Raw genomic sequence first — 25281 nt, forward strand, 5'->3', positions numbered from 1 at the left:
TTGAACGTTGAGATTTTGGTGCTGCTGTTGGCCCCATTTGAATAGTGCGGGGCCCATAAGTTTATGCCACCCCCCGCCGTCGAGGCGTCAGACATAATGCTTCAGCGTTAGGCTTTCGAGAGATTTAAACATGGCGTAATCCTTCGGACTGCGCGCCATTCAAACGGACGTAACGACGGCACAAAAATCGTCGTGGGAGGCTGACCTGTGCTATTAAGCGGTTGACGTTGGTGTAGGTGGGCCGCGGCACGTCCAGGAACCTCGCGCAGATGTCGTACAGCGCCTCGTTGTCCAGAAGGAAGTTGCAGTCCTCGAACTCGAGCGAGCCGTGCATCGTGAAAACTGCGTTGTACGGCTCCACTATTGTGGGCGACAACTGTAAAGAAACCATCAGGTCTGTTACTGAATGTGACTAGCTGCAAAAAATGAGATTTGCTTCTGGGCGTACTCGTCGATATTTCTTTGCCCGGCTAGAAGGTGCTCGTACGATTCAAACCAGGCTGTGGCTCATTCTCGGCAGTAAAGGATGCAGAACCAAAAGTTGTGGATTCCCCTCTGTCATTTCCGCCCATGTTGCTTTCCACAGCCTATCGTAATTTTCTTAATTTATTTTCTCCGATGAAAATTAAACAAGTTACTGTAAACTCGAGAGCCAAAGTATGAAAATCCTTAAATTCAGCGGCGAGTTGCACGACTATGTGATGTAGTGTTGCACAGCAGCAATGAGTAGTCTTGCGAGAAGGAAACAGGACGAAAAAAACTTGGACCAAGAAAGTAGTAAATGGTTTAACAGGAAATAGAAACACGAATCTCACACGACTGTCAGAAAGAATGGTAACAAGTAAAATAATAAAAATAAAATTAGAAAAGTACTGATGATACTAATGTTCATAGCAAGACGGAATTTCGATTCATGTATAATCCGACGTCGTCGATCGTTCTGCAACGACTGTGGAAGTACGTATGATAATAGTAATGCACTAGACTCTCGCTAATCCGGCCCTCAGTAGTCCGGCCTCTCGGTAATCCGGCGCACATTCAAAAACACGGGCATGATGAATTATCATGCGCAACAATACTTAGTTAAACAATGCTTCATATACTGTATTTGAAATTGTAGCTCTCTTTACAGTTCGGAATCAAGTCTTCTAAAAGGAAACACGTTACACTACACGTCAAGCAGAAACGCGAAATTTTAGGTAAATTAAATCGAGGTTCTTCGCAGAAAGCCATTGCTGCTGAGTTCATTGTTGTACGAGCAACCATTTATGACATCAAAAAGAAAGAAGATGTTATTTGACAATACTCAACACAAATGGATAGTGAGTTGGGAAAAGCGGAAGGCTATGCGAAAGAGTGAGAATGAAGAACTGGACCTAGCTGTTAATAGATGGTTCATACAACAACGCAGTAAAGGAATTCCGGTTAATGGCCGATTATAAAGGAAGAAGCAGCTGCATTTAACAAACAACTTGGCGGTAGAAGCATTTGGTAGAGGCAACGAGCGAAGGTTGGCTTAGAAACTGGCAAAAACGACATGGCATTCGGCAGCTGACGGTCACCGGGGAAAGTCGCTCAGCTAACGATAAAGATGCTGATGAGTTTGTAAGCAAGATACGGAAGATAATAGAGGAAAAAGATTTAACTGATAATGCCTTGTATAATGCTGATGAAACAAGACTTTTTAACGAGATGCTTCTTTCAAAAGCATTAACTGTCAAGAACGAGAAGGAAACTCGTGGTTAGAAGCAACAGAAACAGCGCGTAACATTAATTGCGTTTTGTAATGCGAATGGGTGTCATAAACTACCGCTCATAGTGACTGGAAAATCCCAACATCCACATTGTTTTCAACACACAGTATTGCGCTCACACGAAAGCGTGGATGGACTGACAAATATTCTCTCGGTGGTTCGATGAAACATTTGTACCAACAGTGAGAAAAGAGCTAAAGAAGAGAAAGCTTCCACTGAAAGCTTTCCTTATAATTGACAATGCTCCCAGTCATCCTTCAGATGTTTCTCTAAAGTCGGATGGTATACATGCCCTAATTCAGTCCATGGACCAGGGAATTTTGGAATCAATTAAATGTCATAATCGACATTCACTTCTCGTCTCCTTGCTAGTTCTGCAAGGTTCGCAGGAGAGCTTCTGTAAAGTTTGGAAGGTAGGAGACGAGGTAGTGGCAGAAGTAAAGCTGTGAGTACCGGGCGTGAGTCGTGCTTCGGTAGCTCAGTTGGTAGAGCACTTGCCCGCGAAAGGCAAAGGTCCCGAGTTCGAGTCTCGGTCGGGCTCACAGTTTTAATCTGCCAGAAAGTTTCATATCAGCGCACACTCCGCTGCAGAGTGAAAATCTCATTCTGGAGATGATGAAGATGTTATTAAGCGGCTGAATGAGGAGAACTCTGATACGGACCAAACTTTAACAGATGAAGAAATAATCAAAAGCGTGCAAGAAAACAATGATGATAGTGATGAAGAAGAGGACACAGGAGGGGAGAGCATGAAGATTCCTCACACTGCTGGTGCTGAAGCTTCCGAGGTCATCCTGGAGTACATTATGCAACAACCAAATACATGCAGTACCGATGTAATGCTTGTAAAGCAGTTGCGTGATAAAGCATGCCACCGTCGAGTATCATCATTGCGACAGTTAAAAATTAGGGACATGTTTCATAGTGAGTGATACGACTGTATAATTATGTACAGTATACACCCAAGGACTAAGTTTCCTTTGAAAATTAATGTATTTTTGGATTTAATAAAGTATATCCTCTATGTTTTAAAATCGTATCCTTCGGCTTAGCAAAGTACAGTACACTATATCTCCTATGTTTTCAAAATAAATAAAAAACAACATAAATGAATAAAAAACTTTCAGACACCCAATAATCCAGCACTTCCGTTAATCCGGCACCCATATGTGCCAGGAATGGCCGGATTAGCAAGAATCTAGTGTACTATACAACTTAACGTCATTACGTTTCTCTAGATTTTACATTTTATTATATTGTGTCTTGGCAGTCACCCACGCTTCATGATTATCCAGAATAATTCCTTCAATAATTAAATAATATAGTTTTCTTAAATGTCTTTTCTGATCAACTAACTCTATCAGTTTTTGTACTGTACGTAGTTCCTGGTTAACTAGATCAGTTATGTCCTTCTCACAATGAAGTTCTCTATTATATGTTCAGCTTAGATATTTAAGTTTCTCACTGCCCTTTATAATATTTCTGTTCACGTCTAGATGATGCGCTTCATATAATACAAAACGATGTTTTCTCAAATCCTATTGCAAATTCCACTCATCTGAACCATTCGCCAAGCTTACTCATCGTTCAGTTGCTATTTTACGTATCCGTTGCTATTATTAACCGCTAACCTAGAAAGGCGCGAATGATCAGCCGGTACCGTCGTCGTTAACATAACGTCGGCCAATGTACATTATTACGAGAAACAAATTGTGAATGAGGCTGGAGAGAGATAATAGAAATCGTTTCGTTGTTTCAAATTATCCAGAAAATCTGTTCCCATTTTTCACAGAGGTCAGTGGATGCATATGCAACTCACAATTTTTAACAGCTGTTCGCTGTTGGTCTGGAGAACATTCTGGACAATTCGAGCGAGTGATTTGGCCACCCTGTTCGCTCGACATGAATCCGTTTGAACATTTATGGGACATAATCGAGAGCTCAGTTAGTGCACAAAACCCTGCACCGGCAACTCTCTCGCAATTACGGACGGCTATAGAGGCAATATTTCCACAGAGGACTTCCAACGACTTGTCCGACGCAGCGTATCACTCGGAATACGAATCGATTAATCAAGGCGTCTTCTCTGCCGGCGGACATACAGAGAAACCTGCGCAACACAGAAGCCCTACCACCTCGGCTGTATGGATTACCCAAGATCCTTAAGATCAACGTTCCACTGAGACCGATCGTTAGCGCTCCTGGCTCACCAACGTACAAACTGGCGAAACACTTGGCCTCTCTGCTCCAGCCACACGTGGGGAAGACCGATACATACATTAAGGACTCAGGACATTTCATTGAGAAGCTGAAGAAACTGAAACTTGCGCCAAACGACATCCTGGTCAGTTTTGATGTTGTTTCGTTATTTACGAAAGTGCCACTCAATGACGCTCTGGAGCACATCGGTTCCATGTTCCCGCAAGACATCAAAAAGCTCTTCCATGCATGTCTCACCACGAGCTATTTCACTTGGAATGGCGATTTCTACGAACAGCTGGAAGGCGTCGCCATGGGTATTCCTCTCAGTCCAGTGGTGGCCAACTTCTTCATGGAACAGTTCGAAGCACAGGCACTGGAGTCGGCGACTTGCAAACCTAAGGTGTGGTACAGGTACGTCGATGATACTTTCGTGGTGTGAAGCCATGGTGAAGAACAGCTCGGTGAATTCCTGAGACACTTGAACAGCCTCCATGCCAACATAACATTTACCATGGAAGTAGAAAAGGACAAGAAACTGCCATTTCTAGATGTGCTGGTCACAAGGGACGGCGAAAACCTGGGACACAGCGTGTATCGAAAACCGACACACACGGACCGATACCTGCACAAACTGTCAAACCACCATCCGAGCCAGAAAAGAGGCATGATTAGTACGCTCGTAACGAGAGCAGGACGAATATGTGAGCCGCAACACCTCAAACGAGAAATGCTACACCTGGAAACTGTTCTGAGGAGCAATGGGTACTCCACAAATTATATTAGAAGTGTAACAGAGCCAAACACTCGGCGAAGTAAGGAACCAGAAAAAGAAATGTCGGGTACGGCCTTTCTGCTATACATTCCCAGAGTGACGGACGGAATCGGCCGTATATTGCGCAAACACGGCGTAAAGACGATTTTCAAACCGACAAGGAAGATCAAAGAGTGTCTTAGATCGTCGAAGGAGAAAAGAGACCCACTTGCAATGTCGGGAATATACTGTATACCATGCACATGCGGAAAAGTTTATGTCGGAATGACTGGACTATCAATTAACACCAGGATCAAACCATAAGCGACATTGCAGGTTGGGGCAGGTGGAGAAATCGGCCGTGGCAGAGCACGCACTGAATGAGACCGACCACGTAATAAAATTCGCCGACACGGAAGTTCTGGCTGTAGAGAAGCACTATTACACGCGCTTGTTCAGAGAAGCTGTAGAAATCCAAAAACACGAGAACAGTTTCAACAAGAAAGAGGAAAGCCTTAAGGTAAACGGATCCTGGCTTCCCGTACTGCAGCGAACGACCGTCGCAGGTAGCAAGAGGAGAACCGCACCGGAAATGACCGCGGAGAAGCCCTCGGACGTTGGCGCGCCAGGTACATATAGTCTGCGGCCGCGAGCTCGCCTCCAGTTCACCACCGGCAATGGAGGGTGAAGCTTTGACAATGCCAGCCACTCGTGCTGGCGAAACGTCAGAAAAATCATTAGATGAACGTCGGCCGAAGTACCCGAGACAGAAGCCAATAGGCAGTGTGTCAGAGGAAGAGTTCGTAACGCCTGTTAACCAACTTTCTCAAAGGATAGTCAGTGCATGGTCATGAATTTGAAGGAAGCTGAAAAGCAGATAGCTGATCGAGTTCTATGGAGGAAACTTGTTGTCCAGTTTGCTACTTAACATTGGAGGAAGTAAGTCTAAGTATGTAAGAAGGAGACTGAATTGGGACCCTAAATATCGCCTGTGATCAATAGATAAAGTTAAATGTGGAACATAAATGTTTGATATGAACGACACAGAGGCGTTATCTCGTTGCTTAAAAGAAAAAAAAATGAAAGAAAATATATTACTTCACTGAATTATGGTGTATAAATCTGACATAGCCCTTCTTTATAACATTTTACTATTGCAGTGTACAGCGTACGAATTTGCGTACAAACGTAAGGAAATCTGAAGTTGTTCATTTTTTATGTAATTAAATGCTAAATGTACTCCTGAGATTTTTTTGTCGTTCTCTTACAGGCACCATTTCACGATTAAATTAAATAATAATATCCTTTAGGTAACGGCCAGGAAACAAATTATATCGGATAAAGACAGTATCACATCGAGGCACTGCAGTTTGAATATAAAGTGTTCATTTCTTTGGAAATGACACATGCAGCTTTACTAGCAAACAAATAAAGGAACACGTTAACTAATTAGTTTTCGTGTTGCGCATTAGTTGTCAAGGGCCTACTTAAAAGCAGCAAATTATTTAGTGGAAAAGAAAGAACAAGCAGCCTAGATTTTTTTTAAACATTCTTTTCGTGGTACTTCCCAAAGCTACATACGAGATGCTAGAAACGGAGATGTATGTCATGTTAATTCAGTATGATGTATAAGATCCTCTGGCCTGGAGGTGAGGCAAAAATTGAAGTTCTCAGAGTCTTGTCTCGTAACATTATCAAAAGTTATTACACTGTGCAGTCACATTAATGCGACCACCTACCAAAAGCCTAAATAACCACCTCCGCATCATGGACCGCTGCGAGACGTGCAGGAAGTGAGTCAGTGAGGTTGTAGAGGAAGGTACCGACAGGGATTGGAGCCATGCCGACTCCAGCGCCTTGGTCATCTACCCCTGGTTTCTCAGTTGAGAGTCCATGGCGCGAACAGCCCAATCGAGATGGTCCCACATATTCTAAACTGAATTTAAACCTGGGAAGTCTGGTGGCCAGGTGAGTACGGTAACCACGTACACTGCGAGCTGCGTGACACGTTGCATTCTCTTCCTTGAAGATTCCATCGTGCCAAGGAAAAACAAACTACATGTTGAGGTGGGCATGGTCCCCAGATGTAGATGGATCCTTGTGATGACTCATTGTGCCTCCAGAATGAGAATATCACCCAGGAAATTCCACGAAAACATTCCCCGGACTATAACTCTTCTTCCTCCGGCCTAGAACCATCGGACGATTGTTACAAGGTGTTTGCTTTGAGACGTTTCACGTCACACGCACCAACAGCCATATTTACGATGGAGGATAAAACGCGATTCATCTGAAAAGGCCACCTTTCGTCATTCGACAGGCATCCAGTTGCGTTCGTCGCCAATGAACAGATGTCAGCATTGGTGCATGAACCAGGCATTTGCTGCGAAGGCCCAGAAGCAGCAACGTTAACTGAACAGTCGTCGAGGAGACACTTTTTGAAGTCCTTTGCTTCATCTGGGCGGTCAGTTGTTTAGCAATTGCAAATCTGTTCGCCCGTACACATTTCCGCACCCGCCGTTCGCCCCTGTCATCTACGGCCAGTGATGCAGCATAGATGTATCGGCGCCGGTTTTGGATAGCGCCATGTTGCCATGCACAGTATACTTTCACCATGACGACACGCGAACAGTTTACAAACTTAGCCGTTTCGGAAATGGTTTCAACATTGGCCCGAAAGCCAATGGTCATGCCCTCTTGGACGTCCGCATTGCGAAGACGATTGCACTGTTTTCCGCGTCCCGCTCAGCCCTCCCACCCCCCCCCCTCCCCCCAGACACGGTTTATACACTGGAGAGCCAAAGAATCTGGTACACCTGCCTAATACCGCTGGGGTCCCCGCGAGCACGCAAAAGTGCCCCAAAACAATGTGGCATGGACTCGACTAATGTCTAGAGAGGTGCTGGAGGGAATAGACACCATGAATCCTGGAGGGCTGTCCATAAATACGTAAGAGTACGAGGGGTTGGAGGTCTCTTCCGAATAGAGGGTTGCATGGCATCCCAGATATGCTCAATAATGTTCATGCCTGGGGAGTTTGGAGGTCAGCGGAAGTGTTTAAACTCAGAAGAGTGTTCTTGAAGCCACTCTGTAGCAATTTTGGACGTGTGGGTTGTCGCACTGTCCTGCTGCAATTGCCGAAGTTCGTCGAAATTCGCAATGGACATGAATGAATGCAGGTGGTCAGACAGGATGCTTACGTGTCACCTGTCAGAATCGTTTCTAGACGTACGAGGTGTCCGATATCACTCCAACTGCATACACCCCACACCATTGCAGAGCCCCCACCAGCTTGAATAGTTCCCTGCTGACATGCAGGGTCTTTGGATTCATGAGGTTGTCTCCATACCCGTACATGTCCATCCGCTCGATGGAGTTTGAAACTAGACTGGTCCGACTAAGCAACATGTTTCCAGTCATCAACAGTTCAATGTCTGTGTTGAGGTGCCCAGGTGAGGCGAAAAGCTTTGTGTTGTGCAGTCATGAAGAGTACATCAGTGAGCCTTCAGCTCCGAAAGCCCATATCGATGATGTTTCGTTGAATGCTTCTCACGTTGACACTTGTTGATGCCACAGCATTAAAATCTGCGGGCAATTTGCAGAAGGGTGTACTTCTGCCACGTTGAATGATTCTCTTCAGTCGTCATTGGTCCCGTTCTTGCAGGACCTTTTTCCGGTCGCAGCGATGTCGGAGATTCGATGTTTTAACGGATTCCTGATATTCACGGTACACTCGTGAAATGGTTGTAAGGGAATATCCCCACTTCATCGCTACCTCGGAGATGCTGTGTCTCATCGCTCGTGCGCTGACTAACACCACGTTCAGTCTCAGTTAAATCTTGATAACCTGCCATTATAGCAGCAGTAATCGATTTAACAACTGCGCCAGATACTTAGTGTCTTATATAGACGTTGTCGACAGCAGCGCCGTATTCTGCCTGTTTACAGATATCTGTATTTGAATACGCATGCCTCTAACAGTTTCTTTGGCGCTTCAGTGTATATCCCACACTGCTAGTGCTGCCACCTGCCATCTGCGAATGGTTATTGCACGTTCACGTCGAACATAGGTGGTGGTCAGATTAATGTGGTCGCTGCAGTGAAAGAAAAGAAGATGCTAGTGAATAATTAGATAGCTTTATCGAAAGAAATAGAAACATATGTTATTTTGTTGCTCTCTTATTGATTCTGACTGGCACAGAGCATAATGTATGGGGGTCAATTCGTTTTTTCTTCTTTCTTTCACTGGTGCCATGTCCCACACTGACGCAGGGTCGGCATTGTTAGAAACGGATTTGGTAAGGTTAGTGGAAGGGATGGCCGGATGCCCTTCCTGCCTCCACCCCGTAACCCCCGAGACGGAATTAGTGTACCCCTGCTGTCTGCGTAATTCATGGAATAGTGCGAACGTGTTCAGATGTCTGCGAGTCGTGTAGCTGAGGCGGAACGTGGGGACCAGCCCAGTATGCACCTATCGGGATGTGTAAAACCACCTAAAAACCACATCCAGGCTGGCTGGGACACCGACTGACGTCGGTAATCCGCCGGGCGGATTCGATCCGAGACCCGTGCGCCTACTCGAGTCCAGCAAGCAGCGCATTAGCGCTCTCGGCTAACCTGGCAGGTATATCTGGGCCCCTATTTATTTAAATATTACTTTATTGGCCAGGCGACGAGCTGCAGATCATTAAATGGACAAGGGAGACAGCGATAGGCTCTACACTAAGCAAACATGAGCTAACAACACCACAGCTACCATATCCTAGTTTCGCCATTGCTCTTTGCAAGTTGAAGGAGGAGTACTCAGAGAAACAAGAAGTGACAGGAACGCTAGTTCTGTCAGAAGTAATAGATTTACATTTAGATGGATACTCTGCAAATTACAGTTAATTGCCTGGCAGAGGACTCATTGAACCACCTTCACAATAAGCCTCTCTTACTCCACTCTCGAACAGCGCGTGGAAAAAAAAAAGAACAGCTATAGCTTTCCGTGAGGGCTCTGATTTCCCTTATTTTATTATGAAGACAATTTCTCCCTATGTAGGTCGGCGTTAGTAAAATATTTTCGCATTCGGAGAAGAAAGTTGGTGACTGAAATTTCGTGAAAAGATCCCGTCGCAACGATAAACGCCTTTGTTTTAATTATGTCCACCGCAAATCCTGTACCGTGTCAGTGACACTCCCTCCTCTATTTCTCGATAATACAAAACATGCTGCTCTCCTTTCAACTTTCTCGACGTATTCCGTGAATCCTATCTGGTAAGGATCGCACGCCGCACAGTATATTCCAAAAGTGGACGGACAAGTGCAGTGCCTGTTGCATCTTCTAGGTGTTCTGACAAGGAATTGCAGTCTTTGGTTCGCCTTTCGCACAACATTTTATATGCGTCCTTTTCAATTTAAGTTGCCGTAATCGTACTTCCTAAGTATTTAGTTCACTTTGCGGGTTTTAGATTTGATTTATAGTGTAACCGACGTTCAGTGCATTCCTTTTAGTAATCACGTGGCATCCTCACACTTTTCATTATTTAGCGTCAAATGCCAATTTAGGACCATAAAGATACCTTTTCTAAATCGGTTAACGGTTTGTGATTTCGTAGACTTTCCCGGCGTAATAACTGCTGATATTCTTCAAGGTTTTGCAGCCGGATCATGTCGTCGTCCAGGCACAATATTTCGGCGGACCAACTGGCATTTCTAAGAAAGGACGATGGCACTTTTGTGCATAGTGTGTATCGGAAACCTACTCATACTGACCGCTATCTTCATGCGACCAGCTGTCATCCACCATACCAACGTAGTGGAGTTTTGCGGACTCTGGTAAAAATAGCTTATGCCATTTCTGACGAGGAACATTTGAAAGAAGAACTTGATCATTTGAAGATTGTTTTCAAACAGAATGGATATACGGAACAACAAATACGCCGTGCTCTTCAGTTTGGTCCATCACACGAGCCAATAAAGGATACTTTTTAAGCTGTTGTTTATTTACCTTTTGCGGGAAGTATATCATCCAAAATTTCAAGAATTTTAAGAAAATATGATATTAAAAGTGTTTTTACGGCGGTGGCCAAGACTAGAGTCCTTCTTGGCTCAGTTAAGGATAATTTGGGCTTGAGGAAGCCCGGAGTTTATGAAATTCCGTGTGACTGTGGAAAGAAGTATATTGGTCAAACTATTCGAAGTATTCAGGACCGGTGTGTGGAACATCGTCGGCACACTCAGTTGTTCCAACCTGAAAAGTCGGCAGTGGCGGAACACTGCCTTAACGAAGAGCACAGGATGATGGATGACAAGACACAATTGATCTCTCCTGCTTCTCGCTATTGGGAATGTGTTCTTAAAGAATCCATTGAAATTAGATTATCAAGTAATATTATTAACAGGGACAAAGGTTTTCCTCTAAGTAAGACAGGGAATCTGAGTTTGTCCGACATTAAACAACAACGGTCTTATTTTCCATCATTGGATTCTTCCAACTAGTGCTGTTGCGATTTATCGTTTCTGCCGTCTTCTCCCATTAGCGCACTGCGTGTCTACTTGCCGCCAGAAGGTGCTCCCCATCATCTCGCGCACGCGCGGTGCTCTGTCCGTGGTGTATAAAGGTTTCCGTAGTTGTGGTTGGAACTCAGTTCCGGCGAGGCAGTGCACGAGCATTAACTCACCTGAAGATGGCGGCCAGCTGGTCCGCCGAAATATTGTATGTGAACGACGACATGATCCGGCTGCAAACCCGTGAAGAATATCAGCGGTTAACGGTTTGTTTTGATCTTCTGATGACTTTACTAGCTGATAAACGATAACATCACCTGCAAACAACGTAAGACGGCTGCTCAGATTGTCTCCTAATACAATATGGCGAGTGACGGATACGAACCCTGGGCGCAGGGAAGATGCCGAACTCGATCTTGGGCAGGCGGCCGTAGTCGCGGCAGAGACACTCGAGCATGAGGTTTCCGAATCCGGAGCCGGTGCCGCCGCCGAAGCTGCGGAAGAGCAGGAAGCCTGCGACCGAGGGGCAGGCCTCGGCGACGCGCCGCACGCGGTCCATCACCAGGTCGATCATCTCGCGGCCCAGCCGGTAGTGGCCGCGGGCGTAGCAGTTGGACGCGTCCTCCTTGCCCGTCACCAGCTGCTCCGGGTGGAACAGCCCGCGGTAGCAGCCCTTCCTCACCTCGTCTGCGCACACGCACATGCTCACGCTCGGCTGCTGCCAGCTCGATTGCTTTGCGTTTCGGGCGCTCAACTTCGTGGTTACTGGCGCCCATACTAACATTTTTTATATCCCTTGTAATAACCATTCAGTCATTCGTTCATTCACACATCATGGTCCAGAAATCCCATCATGAATGAGAGCCTTCTGGGTGAGGAACGCCTTAAATATACCGGGTGATCAAAAAGTCAGTATTCATTTGGAAACTTAATAAAGCTCGGAATAATGTAGATAGAGAGGTAAACATTGACACACATGCTTGGAATTACATGGGGTTTTATTAAAACCAAATAAAAAACTTTGACTTTGCGACGCAGACAGTTATCCTGTTGGAAGATGCACCGCCATCGGGGGAGACATCAAGCATGAAGAGATGCAGATCATCCGCAGTAACGTTAAGTAGGCACATTGTTTTCGATTACTGCCAAGTGTCCCATGTGAGGCCAGGTGAATGTCCTTAGCATAATGCCGCCCCCACCGACCAGAGTTCTTGTCGCGGTGCATGTTTCGAGCAGCCGTTCCCATGGGTGACAGCACTTCCACACACGACTGTCGAACTGGTACAACAAGAAATGTGAGCTATGAGATTAGAAGACCCGTTTGCACTGATTCACGATCCAGTTTCGATAATCCCGTGCTGTCTGCAACCGCAATTGATAATTCGTTAGGCCAACATGGGAACATGTAACGGTCATTGGCTGCGTAGTGCCACGCTCATCAATTTGCGATGAACCCTGTGCTCCGAAATACCAGGTGATGAAGAAGTCCGTACATATTTGAAAACTTAATAAACTACGAAATAATGTAGATAGAGAGGTAAAAACTGACACACGTGCTTGGAATGACATGGGGTTTTATTACAACCACCCCACATTGCTAGACGCGTGAAAGATCTCTTGCGCGCGTCGTTTGGTGATGATCGTGTGCTCAGCCGCCACTTTCGTCATGCTTGGCCTCCCAGGTCCCCAGACGTCAGTCCGTGCGATTATTGGCTTTGGCTTTGGGGTTACCTGAAGTCGCAAGTGTATCGTGATCGACCGACATCTCTAGGGATGCTGAAAGACGACATCCGACGCCAATGCCTCACCATAACTCTGGACATGCTTTACAGTGCTGTTCACAACATTATTCCTCGACTGCAGCTATTGTTGACGAATGATGGTGGACATATTGAGCATTTCCTGTAAAGAACATCATCTTTGCTTTGTCTTACTTTGTTATGCTAATTATTACTATTCTGATCAGATGAAGCACCATCTGTGGGACATTTTTTGAACTTTTGTATTTTTTTGGTTCTAATAAAACCCCATGTCATTCTAAGCATGTGTGTCAATTTTTACCTCTCTATCTACATTATTCCGTGATTTACTCAGTTTTCAAATTTATACTGATTTTTGCTCACCTGGTACGTTAACTGGAGACTACTTCTAAACAACGAACTATGACAGGTGCAAACACCGTCCATCCAAGAAGTTTCGAGGCTCATTTTGTTCCTGGCGTATAGGTGACGTCAGGGCAGTAACTACGGTGGTAGCTTGAACTAACAGCTGTAAACAACACATGTGCATTAGCCCAGTCAGTTGTGAGAAGCCGGTCGATTTGGCCGAGCGGTTCTAGGCACTTCAGTGTGGAACCGCGCGACCGCTACGGTCGCAGGTTCGAATCCTGCCTCGGGCATGAATGTGTGTGATGTCCTTAGGTTAGTTAGGTTTAAGTAGTTCTAAGTTCTAGGGGACTGATGACCTCAGATGTTAAGTCCCATAGTGATCAGAGCCATTTGAACCATTTTTAGTTGTGAGCAGATAGTGCTAAGTAATGGTCGTGCGACTGTATTGTGTCAACGTTGATGTGTCGTAGATCACAATGGAGCAACATCTCTAAATCAAGTATCCCAGGCATTCTCTAGAATGTTTTGAAGAACGTAGAAGTGTGTGAAAAGTTTATCCTGTACGCCTTGACTGCCGAATAAAAAATAATAATAATAATAAAAATAAGAACGATGCGTGGACGCCTACGGCGAGTTGATTGAAATCCAAAACGCGAACAGTTCTTTCCTGGAAAAAAAGGGAGAAAGGGGACCTCGATTTTCAGCAGTTTGTGGACGCCTATCGAGGAGACCACATGTTCAACTACCGCCTTCTCTGCAGTCTTTTAGGACGACGATTTTCCCCAGTACATGTACTGCATTATGACCCGTTCATTACGAATGCTGGTTTCTCACGACAATTTCGAAGTGCAATTAGAACTGTGACGCATTTTTTTCCAATGAGTTGTGGTAGCGTGTATTGGCTTCGATTACCTGGGCTGCAGGGTGGTTTTTGAGCAGACATCTGTAGCGAACTCTGACATCAAACAATGACAGATTCTGTATGTTTACAGGTAATACCCTTTTTAAATCCTCTTTGTCCAACACCAGCATCTCGTCAGTTGAACGTATTTCCCACCAAAAAGAATAAAGATAGTACCTTACACCCCAGCCTTTTTCCTGCCAGCATGTAGGTGTAAGGTAGATTCTGAGTGTCTGTCGCTAGTTTCGAGTGGTATTACGAAATTTTATCCCAGTGGGGTAACACCAGTTGTACGGTATCATCAGTTTCTGAATTGTACTGCGATTTTATTCCACGCTTGTGTAGCACTATGCATATGTGCATGTAATTAGGCCCTATCTTTGTGATCAATTACGTATTTAGGATCGATCTTTGCATCAGTTTCCTGACCAAAATAAATAAAGTACACTAACCTAGTCATCCTCTCCTGCATCTGGACGGTTTCCATGTATTGTGGGTGCTCTTGGGCTTTCCATCCACTGTAATCAGGTCTCGAGTCTCAGAAAGGGGGATGCCATTTCTAATTTCCTGTCAGTTCCAAGCGCCTCTGGTGGTTTGTGATAGAGGGGTGCACTTGGGCTTTCCGCCTAGGAGGACCAGGGTTCGAGTCGCAGAAGGGGAATTGCCAATTTTAATTTCCCGCAAATTCCCGGATGGGGGTGGGTTAGGACGTCAGCACAGACCTGGGACTAAAAAATTCCCACGAAATTCGAAATTCCCGCCAAAATTCGAAATTCCTGCCAATAGGATAGGTTGAGGGAGAGGCTGGGGGAGGGGGGAGGTGGGAGGGGGAGGAGGGGCCTGGAGCACATGTGCAGCTGAGAAAATACATGACGCCACCGGGGGGTGGGCGGGGGTGGCGGTGATTAATTGATCGTTTTGATTAATTTTCATATCAATTTGATATCAACATTGAGCTAGAAACCCCATCTCCGCACTACTAGGGAATGCCACAAAAACATTCGCCAGGCCATAACACCGCCAGCCGTAGCCTGGAGCAATTTCCTCTCAGACATTTCATGCAGTACAAACGTGTTTCATCTGGGAAGACCGCCTGTAGTCACTCAGTAGAAGTCCAGATGCGGTCATGCAGTGCAAATTCAAGCCTTTTTCCCTGATGAAGAGCAATCAGAGATGGGTGCACGAACCAGGCGCCTGCTGTGGAGGCCCATATGCAGCAAGATTTGCTGAACAATCATTCAGGAGAAGCTGTTGATAGCCCCTTGATTCAGTTGGAAGGTACACTGCTCAACTGTTGCACATCTATTCGTCCGTACACATATCCGTGACCGTCGTTCACCAGTGTCGCCTATGGCCCATGGTGCACCATAGTTGCCTCGATGCCAGTTTTGGACAGCGCCGTTCTGCCATCCACGGTACACTTTAATCACGGTGGCTCGCAAACGGTTTACAAACTTAGCCGGTTCAGAAATACTTCCAACCTTGGCCTGAAAGCCAATGAGCAAGCCCTTTTGGACGTCATATAAATTGCTCCGTTTTCGCATTATGAAAACGGCTTCACTGTTTTTCTTGTCCGCCTGACACGCGTTATATACCCTCCAGTGTTCCTACTGCAACCTACAATCTGTGAGCGGTTATTGCACGTTGACCTGGTGGTCACGTTAATGTGACTGGACCATGTATCATTAAGCTGCTGCTTTTGGCTAATACTTCAAACAAAGCATTTATGTAGCTTTACACAGACTACTATCAACTGTCTGTATTAGAAAGTCCAACATCTGTTTAATTCAAACACTAGATTTATGTGGCATTTACATCTCTGAAGTCAAATATTCTGATAAATTGTAGAAGAAGTTACTTACTGATAAGGAATTCTTATACTATGTATGTAAATATATAGCAATTTTCTATTTCTTGCCTGATGTTTGACAGTAATCTATGACAGACCAGGCCCCGTAACTGAAGTGCCCAACACGTACCTGTGGGGTGGTGCTCGACTCGAGGTGGGTCGGTTCGAATCTTGGCGGTGTATGAAATTTTCACTTCCAGCGTTTGGCAGGCAATGGGAGGAGAAGTGGTGGTTTAAGAGGAGCCGGAGGTGGTCAAATCCAAAAAATTACGATTTTTTTGCTACCAAAAATTAATTGGAACATTCCTCTTTAAGGTAAACTTTGAATTATTGTTCTACTTGCCCTAGAAGTGGAGTTATTACCATTTTCCCCCACGCCTGAAGAGGAAATGGGCGGCTGCTGAATGCATCTAACACCCTCTCGTGACTTCCTGGCGAACTGCTTGGGATTTTCTCGGCCTGTTACGCATACAGCGCCTTATATTACGCATACAGCGAGTGTGCAACGGTTGGCTACATTGTTTTCTGTGACAAATGAAGCGCTAAGAGCGCGGAACATCGTCTCTTTGCTGTTTACTGTTTCGAATTAGTTCAGTGTTGCGCCTGTTGGTGGTAGTATTATACTTCTTGTGTAAAGCGTTGTTCTGGTTACGATGCCACGTTTTAGTAAGCGTGTATATAAGAAGAGGAAGAACGTAGGGGAAAGAAAATTAACACTAATACCAAGTTGCGATACTACAATTACTGAAACAGTGCATTCTTCTGCTAAGCAACACATGGCCGGCCATGTGTTGCATTTTCCTCAAACTTAGTGATTTTAACATGGGCAGCATAGGCACCTCCGGCTCCCCTTAAAATTTCTTATCACCAGTCGTTGAGCCAATGTCCTGGATTAAATTCCAAACCTCTCCAAAGTGTCTCATGAAGCGAGGGTATGGGACACTGTTGATGATCCGTCCATCGAATGGCGTCTTTAAAGTGGACGATTCCCTGGTCCAATTCAAGAGGAGTAGCCTATGAGCCGGCACCGCGTTTTACACTCTCCCTTCTCTCGTCACCTCCAACACGAACATGGACCTACGCTACACACACACACACACACACACACAAACCCTTTACAGTCACACTACACTTAACAGTTACGGCTCTCCTACTTCTCGAAGGAATTATGCCTGCAGTCGTGAAGGATAGGGAAAACCTTTCCAAGCATGCCTCGCCTTCATGGTCTCCAAGCCATTCACCCCAGACGGTTTTACTCACATACTATAGACTTCTGTACCAGTATATAAACGTCTATACATAATTTTTATTTCCAGGATTTTGGTCGTGAATTTCAGCGCACATCTTAATTTTAATCTTGTCAGAGAGCTGGCTGCTCTCTGCAAAAAAAGAAAAAGAAAAAAACGAACTTCAACGGGAACAATAACGAACAAAATGCAAAAGAAAAAAGTAGTAACATGTTTTCCTCCGAAGCAGCTGGCCCGGATTCGATTCCCAGCCAAGATGGAGATTTTCTCCGCTCCTGGACTGGTTGTTGCGTTGTACTCATCATTACTGACGCGTAAGGCGCCCAATGTGGCGTCACCTGAAATAAGACTTCAACTCAGTGACCGAACTTACCCAAAAGGGTCCCTCCGGCACACAATGCCACACGATGATTTCTTTTTTTGTGTGTGTTAGGTGATGTGAGAATCCAAACAACACTCAGGGGTTTTCGATTGATGCTCAGTTGTCAACTTTACACAATATTCCTACTGCCCGCTTCTGTAGAATAGATACTTTTTTGACCTTAGCTGCATTGATCCAGATGATTATGTATGCCACAGGGCAGTGCTGAACGAAAGTATACAAAGTATCCTAACCATTTCATTTGCAGGTCAACGTTTTGAGACAGAGTTCTAAGCACAAGACAGGCGTAATTCAGAGTTTTAGTTGACTTATCCGAGTGCTGGTACCAGCTCAGTTTCTTATCCATCTGCACACCTAGGGGCTTCACACCTAAAGCCTCATCTCTACTTCGGGTACCTGTAAGTAATTTGATTTGTCTGTAATTGCGGAACACGAGTCTTTGTAAGATTAAGTGTTAAACTGTTTGTTGTACTCCAGTTGTAAGCCCATTTCCTTTTTCGCGTGGTTGTGTCTGGTATGTACATGTCTGGGTACTTTGTGATTATACTAGTGTAAACATAAAATTTAACGGGTTGTTTGAATTTTCCGGTTAAATCACTTATGTTATTCAAGAATAAAGATGGGCTTGGAAGTTATAAGAGTCGAGGGATATGAAAGGGAAGCAGTGGTTGGGAAGGGAGTGAGACAGGGTTGTAGCCTATCCCCGATGTTATTCAATCTGTATATTGAGCAAGCAATAAGGGAAACAAAAGAAAAGTCCGGAGTAGGTATTAAAATCCATGGAGAAGAAATAAAAACTTTGAGGTTCGCCGATGACAATGTAATTCTGTCAGAGACAGCAAAGGACTTGGAAGAGCAGTTGAACGGAATTGACAGTGTCTTGAAAGGAGGGTATAAGATGAACATCAACAAAAGCAAAACGAGGATAATGGAATGTAGTCGTGTTAAGTCGGGTGATGCTGAGGGAATTAGATTAGGAAATGAGACACTTAGGAAGTAGTAAAGGAGTTTTACTATTTGGGAAGCAAAATAACTGATGATGGTCGAAGTAGAGAAGATATAAAATGTAGACTGGCAATGGCAAGGAAAGCGTTTCTGAAGAAGAGAAATTTGTTAACATCGAATATAGAGTTAAATGTCAGGAAGTCGTTTCTGAAAGTATTTGTATGGAGTGTATGGAAGTGAAACGTGGACGATAAATAGTTTAGACAAGAAGAGAATAGAAGCTTTCGAAATGTGGTGCTACAGAAGAATGCTGAAGATTAGATGGGTAGATCTCATAACTAATGAGGAGGTATTGAATAGAATTGGGAGAAGAGCAATTTTTGGCACAACTTGACTAGAAGAAGGGATCGGTTGGTAGGACATGTTCTGAGGCATCAAGTGATCACCAATTTAGTATTGGAGGGCAGCGTGTAGGGTAAAAATCATAGAGGGAGACCAAGAGATGAATACACTAAGCAGATTCAGAAGGATGTAGGCTGCAGTAGGTACTGGGAGGTGAAGAAACTTGCACAGGATAGAGTAGCATGGAGAGCTGCATCAAAGCAGTCTCAGGACTGAAGACCACAACAACAAGCACCGAACTTTCTGGGACACCATATTTAATCTTTCCCCATTGCAAATTTAGCCTTATTCCTGTCGTGTCACTTGTTAATGAATTCTTATACTTCCTATTGTTAAGAAGTGACTGCATCCATACCTTTAACTGCATATCATTTTAGTTTCCGGAGTAGAATTTATCTCGTATCAACCGGAGGCATTCGTAATACTACTGAAATCGCCAACAGGATTTTTTAATTGTTTAACAGAACCAAAACCAAGTTAGTGAGACCATATATTGCTTTCACAATACAGAAGCCTTTACGGTAGCCAACTGCGCTAGTAACCTCAGAAAGGTTCAGTATTTTGTTGTAAGCTACCGGTTAAAAAATGTTTTGATAACACGGGAAAGACGGAGGTAGGTCTGAAGTTAGAGTAAAATCGTTTATCTCCGTTTTCATAAATGCGTAATTAGTACCGCATAGCTCAGTCTTTCAGGACATACGCTTTCTAAACTCACCGCAATAACTCGGTACAGTATTTGGATAATACATGAGCACAGGCAAAGGAGTTACTGTTTTTTGGTGATTTAATTATTTCTGAGATGTCTCTCACAGATGATTTGGCAAAACACTGTCTGATGGAGCTTGCAGTGGCAGTGTAAATAGCAGTAAGTCTAATGGATACTCTACTGATGGAGTAATTTTTGTCCTTGTCTTTTCAGCTACTAATTATCTGAATTTAGTGGCCAGTTATTTGAATTTAATGTTACCACCGAGAAAGAACTTAAAGGTGCCGATTACTTACAAAAATTTCTGATTTAGACTGCGAACGACATGCAGGATCAGCATTCGTTTACACCTGTGCAACTTTCCTTGTGCACTACGTACAAGTGGCCGTTGCACGAAGAGGCAAGAGAGCGTGTACAACGGCGCGAAGACACGCATGACTCTGGTTTGAGCGCTCAGGCCACCGCACTTAGGCGCAGAAGTCTCCCACTGACTGACGGAGAGACACGTGGAACAGTCGTGCGCCTGTCCGCGCTTCTGTTCAGTTGGTGTATTTCTTTACTATGTCTCACTATTGAAATATTCAGTTTTTCGCATACATACAAATTTGTCTCTGCGTCACCTGACTGGTCTTACGAAAAGCACAAGGAATTGGAAGAGTATTAGCGTGCACTTTCTTGTTCGTGACTGGTTAATACCGCGGATTATGAAGACAAAGACATCATCCGCGTTTCCGACGATTACACGTTGAAGAAAAGGTGTGATTCTTGAGCCATTCATGTGCCGACGCTGCCTGGTACCTTTACCAGTCGCCTTGATTCACGAATAGTTTGTATCGGCGAAAGCAACTAAAAGAATACATAAATAGTGCTCATAATATTGAAATGGCTACTTTCGCTGTTGTGTGGGTACTGCAGAACTGTATGTTTTCCGTTCATAAACCCATGACAGCGAGGAAAATTCCACCTTACTTCTAAATCTCGCGCGACGTCCAAAACGCTCTTGAGGAGTGTGGACGCTGAAGGCAAAACAAAAAATCTAATTAAATGCTTTTGACAAAGGAAGTACTTCCCTCATCGACACACACACACACACACACACACACACACACACACACACACACACACACACACACGCTGGTTAATTGGATTTGACTCACGTGTATGCAAACAGAAATGAGTTATCCTTTCAGAGCTTTCTTTCCTACAGTATTGTATGTTCAGAAACAAACACAATTTGCCTATTGTTGAACTGTTGGCGATAAACGTTAACCATGGAATAAGTATTTCGTTTTTCGGAAAAAGAAACGTTAAAAGTAAATTTGAATAAAATTCTTTTGGGTATTAGGACGTCATTACGAAACACTAAAACAACTGAAATGTGGACGTTTCGACCGACTTTGCAGCTGTCCTCCCCAGGGTGACTAATAGCAGTGCTGAAGAGTCCACTACAAAGTCGATCGAAACGTCGGCCTTTAAGTTCAAAAATGTTCAAATGTGTGTGAGATCTGATGGAACTTAATTGCTAAGGTCATCAGTCGCTAAGCTTACACACTACTTAACCTAAACTATCTTAAGGACAAACACACACACCCATGCCCGAGGGAGGACTCGAACCTCCGTCGGGACCAGCCGCACAGACCATGACTCCAGCGCCTCAGACCGCTCGGATAATCCCACGCGGCTCGGCATTTGAGTTATTTAATATCTCACAATGATGCGACCTAGTACTCAAAATGATTTTTTTTTTAAATTGAGATTGGCCGTGGAAGTCTACAAAGCTAAAACTTTAAGTGGTCATCAACCGAGTGCAGTTTTTTAGGGATTTCACAAGAACCTTGAAATATCATTTGGCGATGTTAGGATTCTATCCAATAGACACCTTGAACTGGAGCTTGAAGCAGAGGTAATTGTCCCCAGTAATAAGAAGTCGAATTATTATTTATAAATTTAAAAATTATTGAGCCCAGCAACCAGTCGTCCTTGTTTTGCAGGTTTTATTTTGCAAATCCAGATTTCGGCTAGTGCCTAGCCATTATCAGTGCACTATTTTCTAGTCTCAATGCATGACAGGTCCCTGTTGTTCGGGTGTCAGTCACAGTTCCAATGGCTAGGCACTAGCCGAAGTCTGGATTTACCAAATAAAACCTGCAAAAAAGGACGACTGACTGCTGCGCTCTATAATTTATAAATCATATCACAGTCGCTGAGTGCACCTTCCTGACCGCCTGCTTAGCTGGCTGGTACCGTGCTCGCCTCCCATGCAAGCGGGCCAGGCTGGGTTGGAGATTTTCTCCGGTCGGGGACTGGGTGTTGTGTTGTCCACATCGTAATTTCATCCTCATCACCGGCGCGCAAGTCGCCCAATGTGGCGTCGAATGAAATAAGACTTGCACTTGGCGGCCGAACTTCCCCGAATAGGGGCCTCCCGGCTAACGATGCCATACGCTCTTTTCCATTTAGTGCACCTTCCCAATGGAAGGTAACCTGAGGAAGTCGAAGTGTCAGGCAAACCTTATTGCCACTGGTGTAGTGTATCCTATTTTGTGTTTTCCTTAGCTATCAGTGACCCAACAGGGTGGAGTATTACTTCGAAATCACGACTACAATAATTAAAGATAAAATTCATTTCCATCCTTATCTCTTCTCCCGAAGTCACACAAAAGGTACAAGTGACAATCAAAACGCTTCCGTTGCTACAGCATACATGCAAAGCAACGCGACTCTGCATACAAGCACCGACATCTAGGCAAGGGATTAGTATGGCGTTCGCGTTTTTCCGACGTGCGTGCGGTATATGCGAAAACGTGAACTATAGTGTCGTTATTACCAATGTGAACGTACAGGACGAACGTGCTGTTATTCTTTTCTTGGCTGCCGAAGGACAGAGCCGGTAGACATCCACCAGAGAATGAAGAATGTTTATGGGGCAGCATGTCTGCCGAAACACGGGAAAACTGCTGCAAGGAGTGCTCCTGCTTCATGATAACGCACGTCCTCGTATCGCAAATGTCGCGATGGAGAAGTAACGCGAACTCAAGTGAGGGACACTCGAGTACACGCCCTACAGTTCTTATTCCTCCCCAGGTTTTAGATTTTTAGAGTCCGGAACCGCGCGACTGGTACGGTCGCAGGTTCGAATCCTGCCTCGGGCATGGATGTGTGTGATGTCCTTAGGTTAGTTAGGTTTAAGTAGTTCTAAGTTCTATGGGACTGATGACCACAGATGTTAAGTCCCATAGTGCTCAGAGACATTTGAACCATTTTTTTAGATTTTTAGATTTCCAAAAGGCTTTCGACACCGTTCCTCACAAGCGTTTTCAAACTGCGTGCCTACGGAGTATCGCCTCAGTTGTGCGACTGGATTCGTGATTTCCTGTAGTAATAGACGGAAAGTCATCGAGTAAAACAGAAGTAATATCCGGCGTTCCCCAAGGAAGTGTTATAGGCCCTCTATTGTTCCTGATCTATATTAACGACATAGGAGACAAACTGAGTAGCCGTCTTAGATTGTTTGCAGATGATGCTGTCATTTACTGTATTGTAATGTCATCAGATGATCAAAACGACTTGCAAAATGATTTAGATAAGATATCTGTATAGTGCGAAAAGTGGCAATTGACCCTGAATAAAGAAAAGTGCGAAATTATTCATATGAGTACTAAAAGAAATCAGCTAAATTTCGATTATGCGATAAGTCACACAAATCTGAGGGCTGTAAATTCAACTAAATACTTAGGGACTACAATTAGAAATAACCTAAATTGGAACGATCACAGAGATAATATTGTGGGTAGAGCAAACCAATCACTGCGATTCATTGGCAGAACACTTAGAAGGCGCTACAGGTCTACCAAAGGGACTGCTTTCACCACGCTTGTCCGCCCTATTCTGGAGTACTGCTGTACGGTGTGGGATCCTTACCAGATAGGAGTGACGCATGACAACGAAAAAGTACAAAGAAGGGCAGCTCGTTTTGTATTATCGCGAAATAGGGAAGATAGTGTCACAGACATGATACTTGAATTGGAGTGGCAATCATTAAAACAAAGGCGTTTTTCGTTGCGACGGGATTTTCTCATGAAATTTCAATCACTAGTTTTCTCCTCCGCTTGTGAAAACATTCTGTTGGCACACCTACATAGGGAGAAATGATAATCACGATAAAATAAGAGAAATCAGGGCTCGCACAGAAAAATTTAAGTGCTCGTTTTTCCTACGTGCCGTTCGAGAGTGGAACGGTAAAGAGACAGCATGAAGGTGGTTCATGGAACCCTCTGCCAGGCACTTTATTGTAAATAGGAGAGTAATCACGTAGATGTAGATGTAGATATAGGTGTTTATCACGCCCTCGGCCCCTTAAAAAAGGCCTTGAAGGGTCGACGTTTCCTGTCGGACAAAGATGTGCAGCAGGCAGTTAATAAGCCGTTCACACAGCGGGACACTATGTTTTACCAAACAGGTATTTTCAACCTGGTGCGTCGGTGGAGTGATTGCCTCAATCCTCACGGCGATTTTGTCTTACTGGTTACCCATCCCGGACTGTACGGCCTGCCAACGGAAACTTTCCGATCGCCCATTACATTAATTAGCCTAGTACTTGGGCTACTTTCTACGTATTCGTCCTGTCTCAAAATATACCAGTTGCTGCGACAACTAATGTTAACAAAGCGGACATCTTTATCAGTGGAACAGCGTGCGTCGTTGTATGTAGGTGCGAACAGAATAGCGCATGAGTGTATGTCGAGAAGAAAGTGTTCAAATGGTTCAAATGACTCTAAGCACTATGGGACTTATCATCTGAGGTCATCAGTCCCATAGACTTAGAACTACTTAAACCTAACTAACCTAAGGACATCACACACATCCATGTCCGAGGCAGGATTCGAACCTGCGACCATAGCAGGCGCGCTGTTCCTTACTGAAGCGCCTAGAACCGCTGGCCATAGTGGACGGCTGAAGAAAGAGTGCGGCTGCACCGGTGCATCTTGTTGTGTGTGATGCAAACACAGGCACGTGGCATTAGGAGCAACTGTTATTAATATCTTATGCTGACCGACGTGAAGGCAGTCTATCCGGACACGGACGTACCGATGACGGTGGGCTCGAGGTCGACGGCGACGAGTCGGGGCACGCACTTGCCGCCGAGGCCCTCGCCGAAGAACGCGTTGTAGTCGTCGACGCCGTAGCAGCAGCGCGTGAGGTTCCCGTTGGGCAGCACGCCGTGCTCCAGGCAGAACAGCTCCCACACCGCGTTCATCACCTGCACGCCCGCCTGGCCCACGTGCAGCGAGATCACCGCCCGCTGCGGAAGGCGGCAGCCACCTCTGTACATCGCCAATACATCTATCTACATCTACATTTATACTCCGCAAGCCACCCAATGGTGTGTGGCGGAGGGCACTTTACGTCCCACTGTCATTACCTCCCTTTTCTGTTCCAGTCGCGTATGGTTCGCGGGAAGAACGACTGTCTGAAAGCCTCCGTGCGCGCTCGAATCTCTCTAATTTTACATTCGTGATCTCCCTCGTATAAGTAGGGGGAA

At 44.8% G+C, this 25281-nt stretch overlaps 1 protein-coding gene across 1 annotated transcript in view; it reads right to left on the reverse strand.

The window, feature by feature from the left end:
• Positions 1–25071, reverse strand: part of LOC126420708 (tubulin alpha-3 chain-like) — a 64036-nt gene extending 38965 nt beyond the window's left edge. The window contains exons 1-3 of the mRNA XM_050087232.1: positions 24828–25071; positions 11585–11886; positions 206–376 (exon numbers count right to left, since the gene is read on the reverse strand). Of these exons, the coding sequence (XP_049943189.1) occupies positions 206–376; positions 11585–11886; positions 24828–25071 (717 nt within the window). The remainder of the gene's footprint in view (positions 1–205; positions 377–11584; positions 11887–24827) is intronic.
• Between the last annotated feature and the right edge of the window lie 210 nt (positions 25072–25281).

Source organism: Schistocerca serialis, chromosome 1 (genome assembly GCF_023864345.2).
Source record: "Schistocerca serialis cubense isolate TAMUIC-IGC-003099 chromosome 1, iqSchSeri2.2, whole genome shotgun sequence".
NCBI lineage: Eukaryota > Metazoa > Arthropoda > Insecta > Orthoptera > Acrididae > Schistocerca > Schistocerca serialis.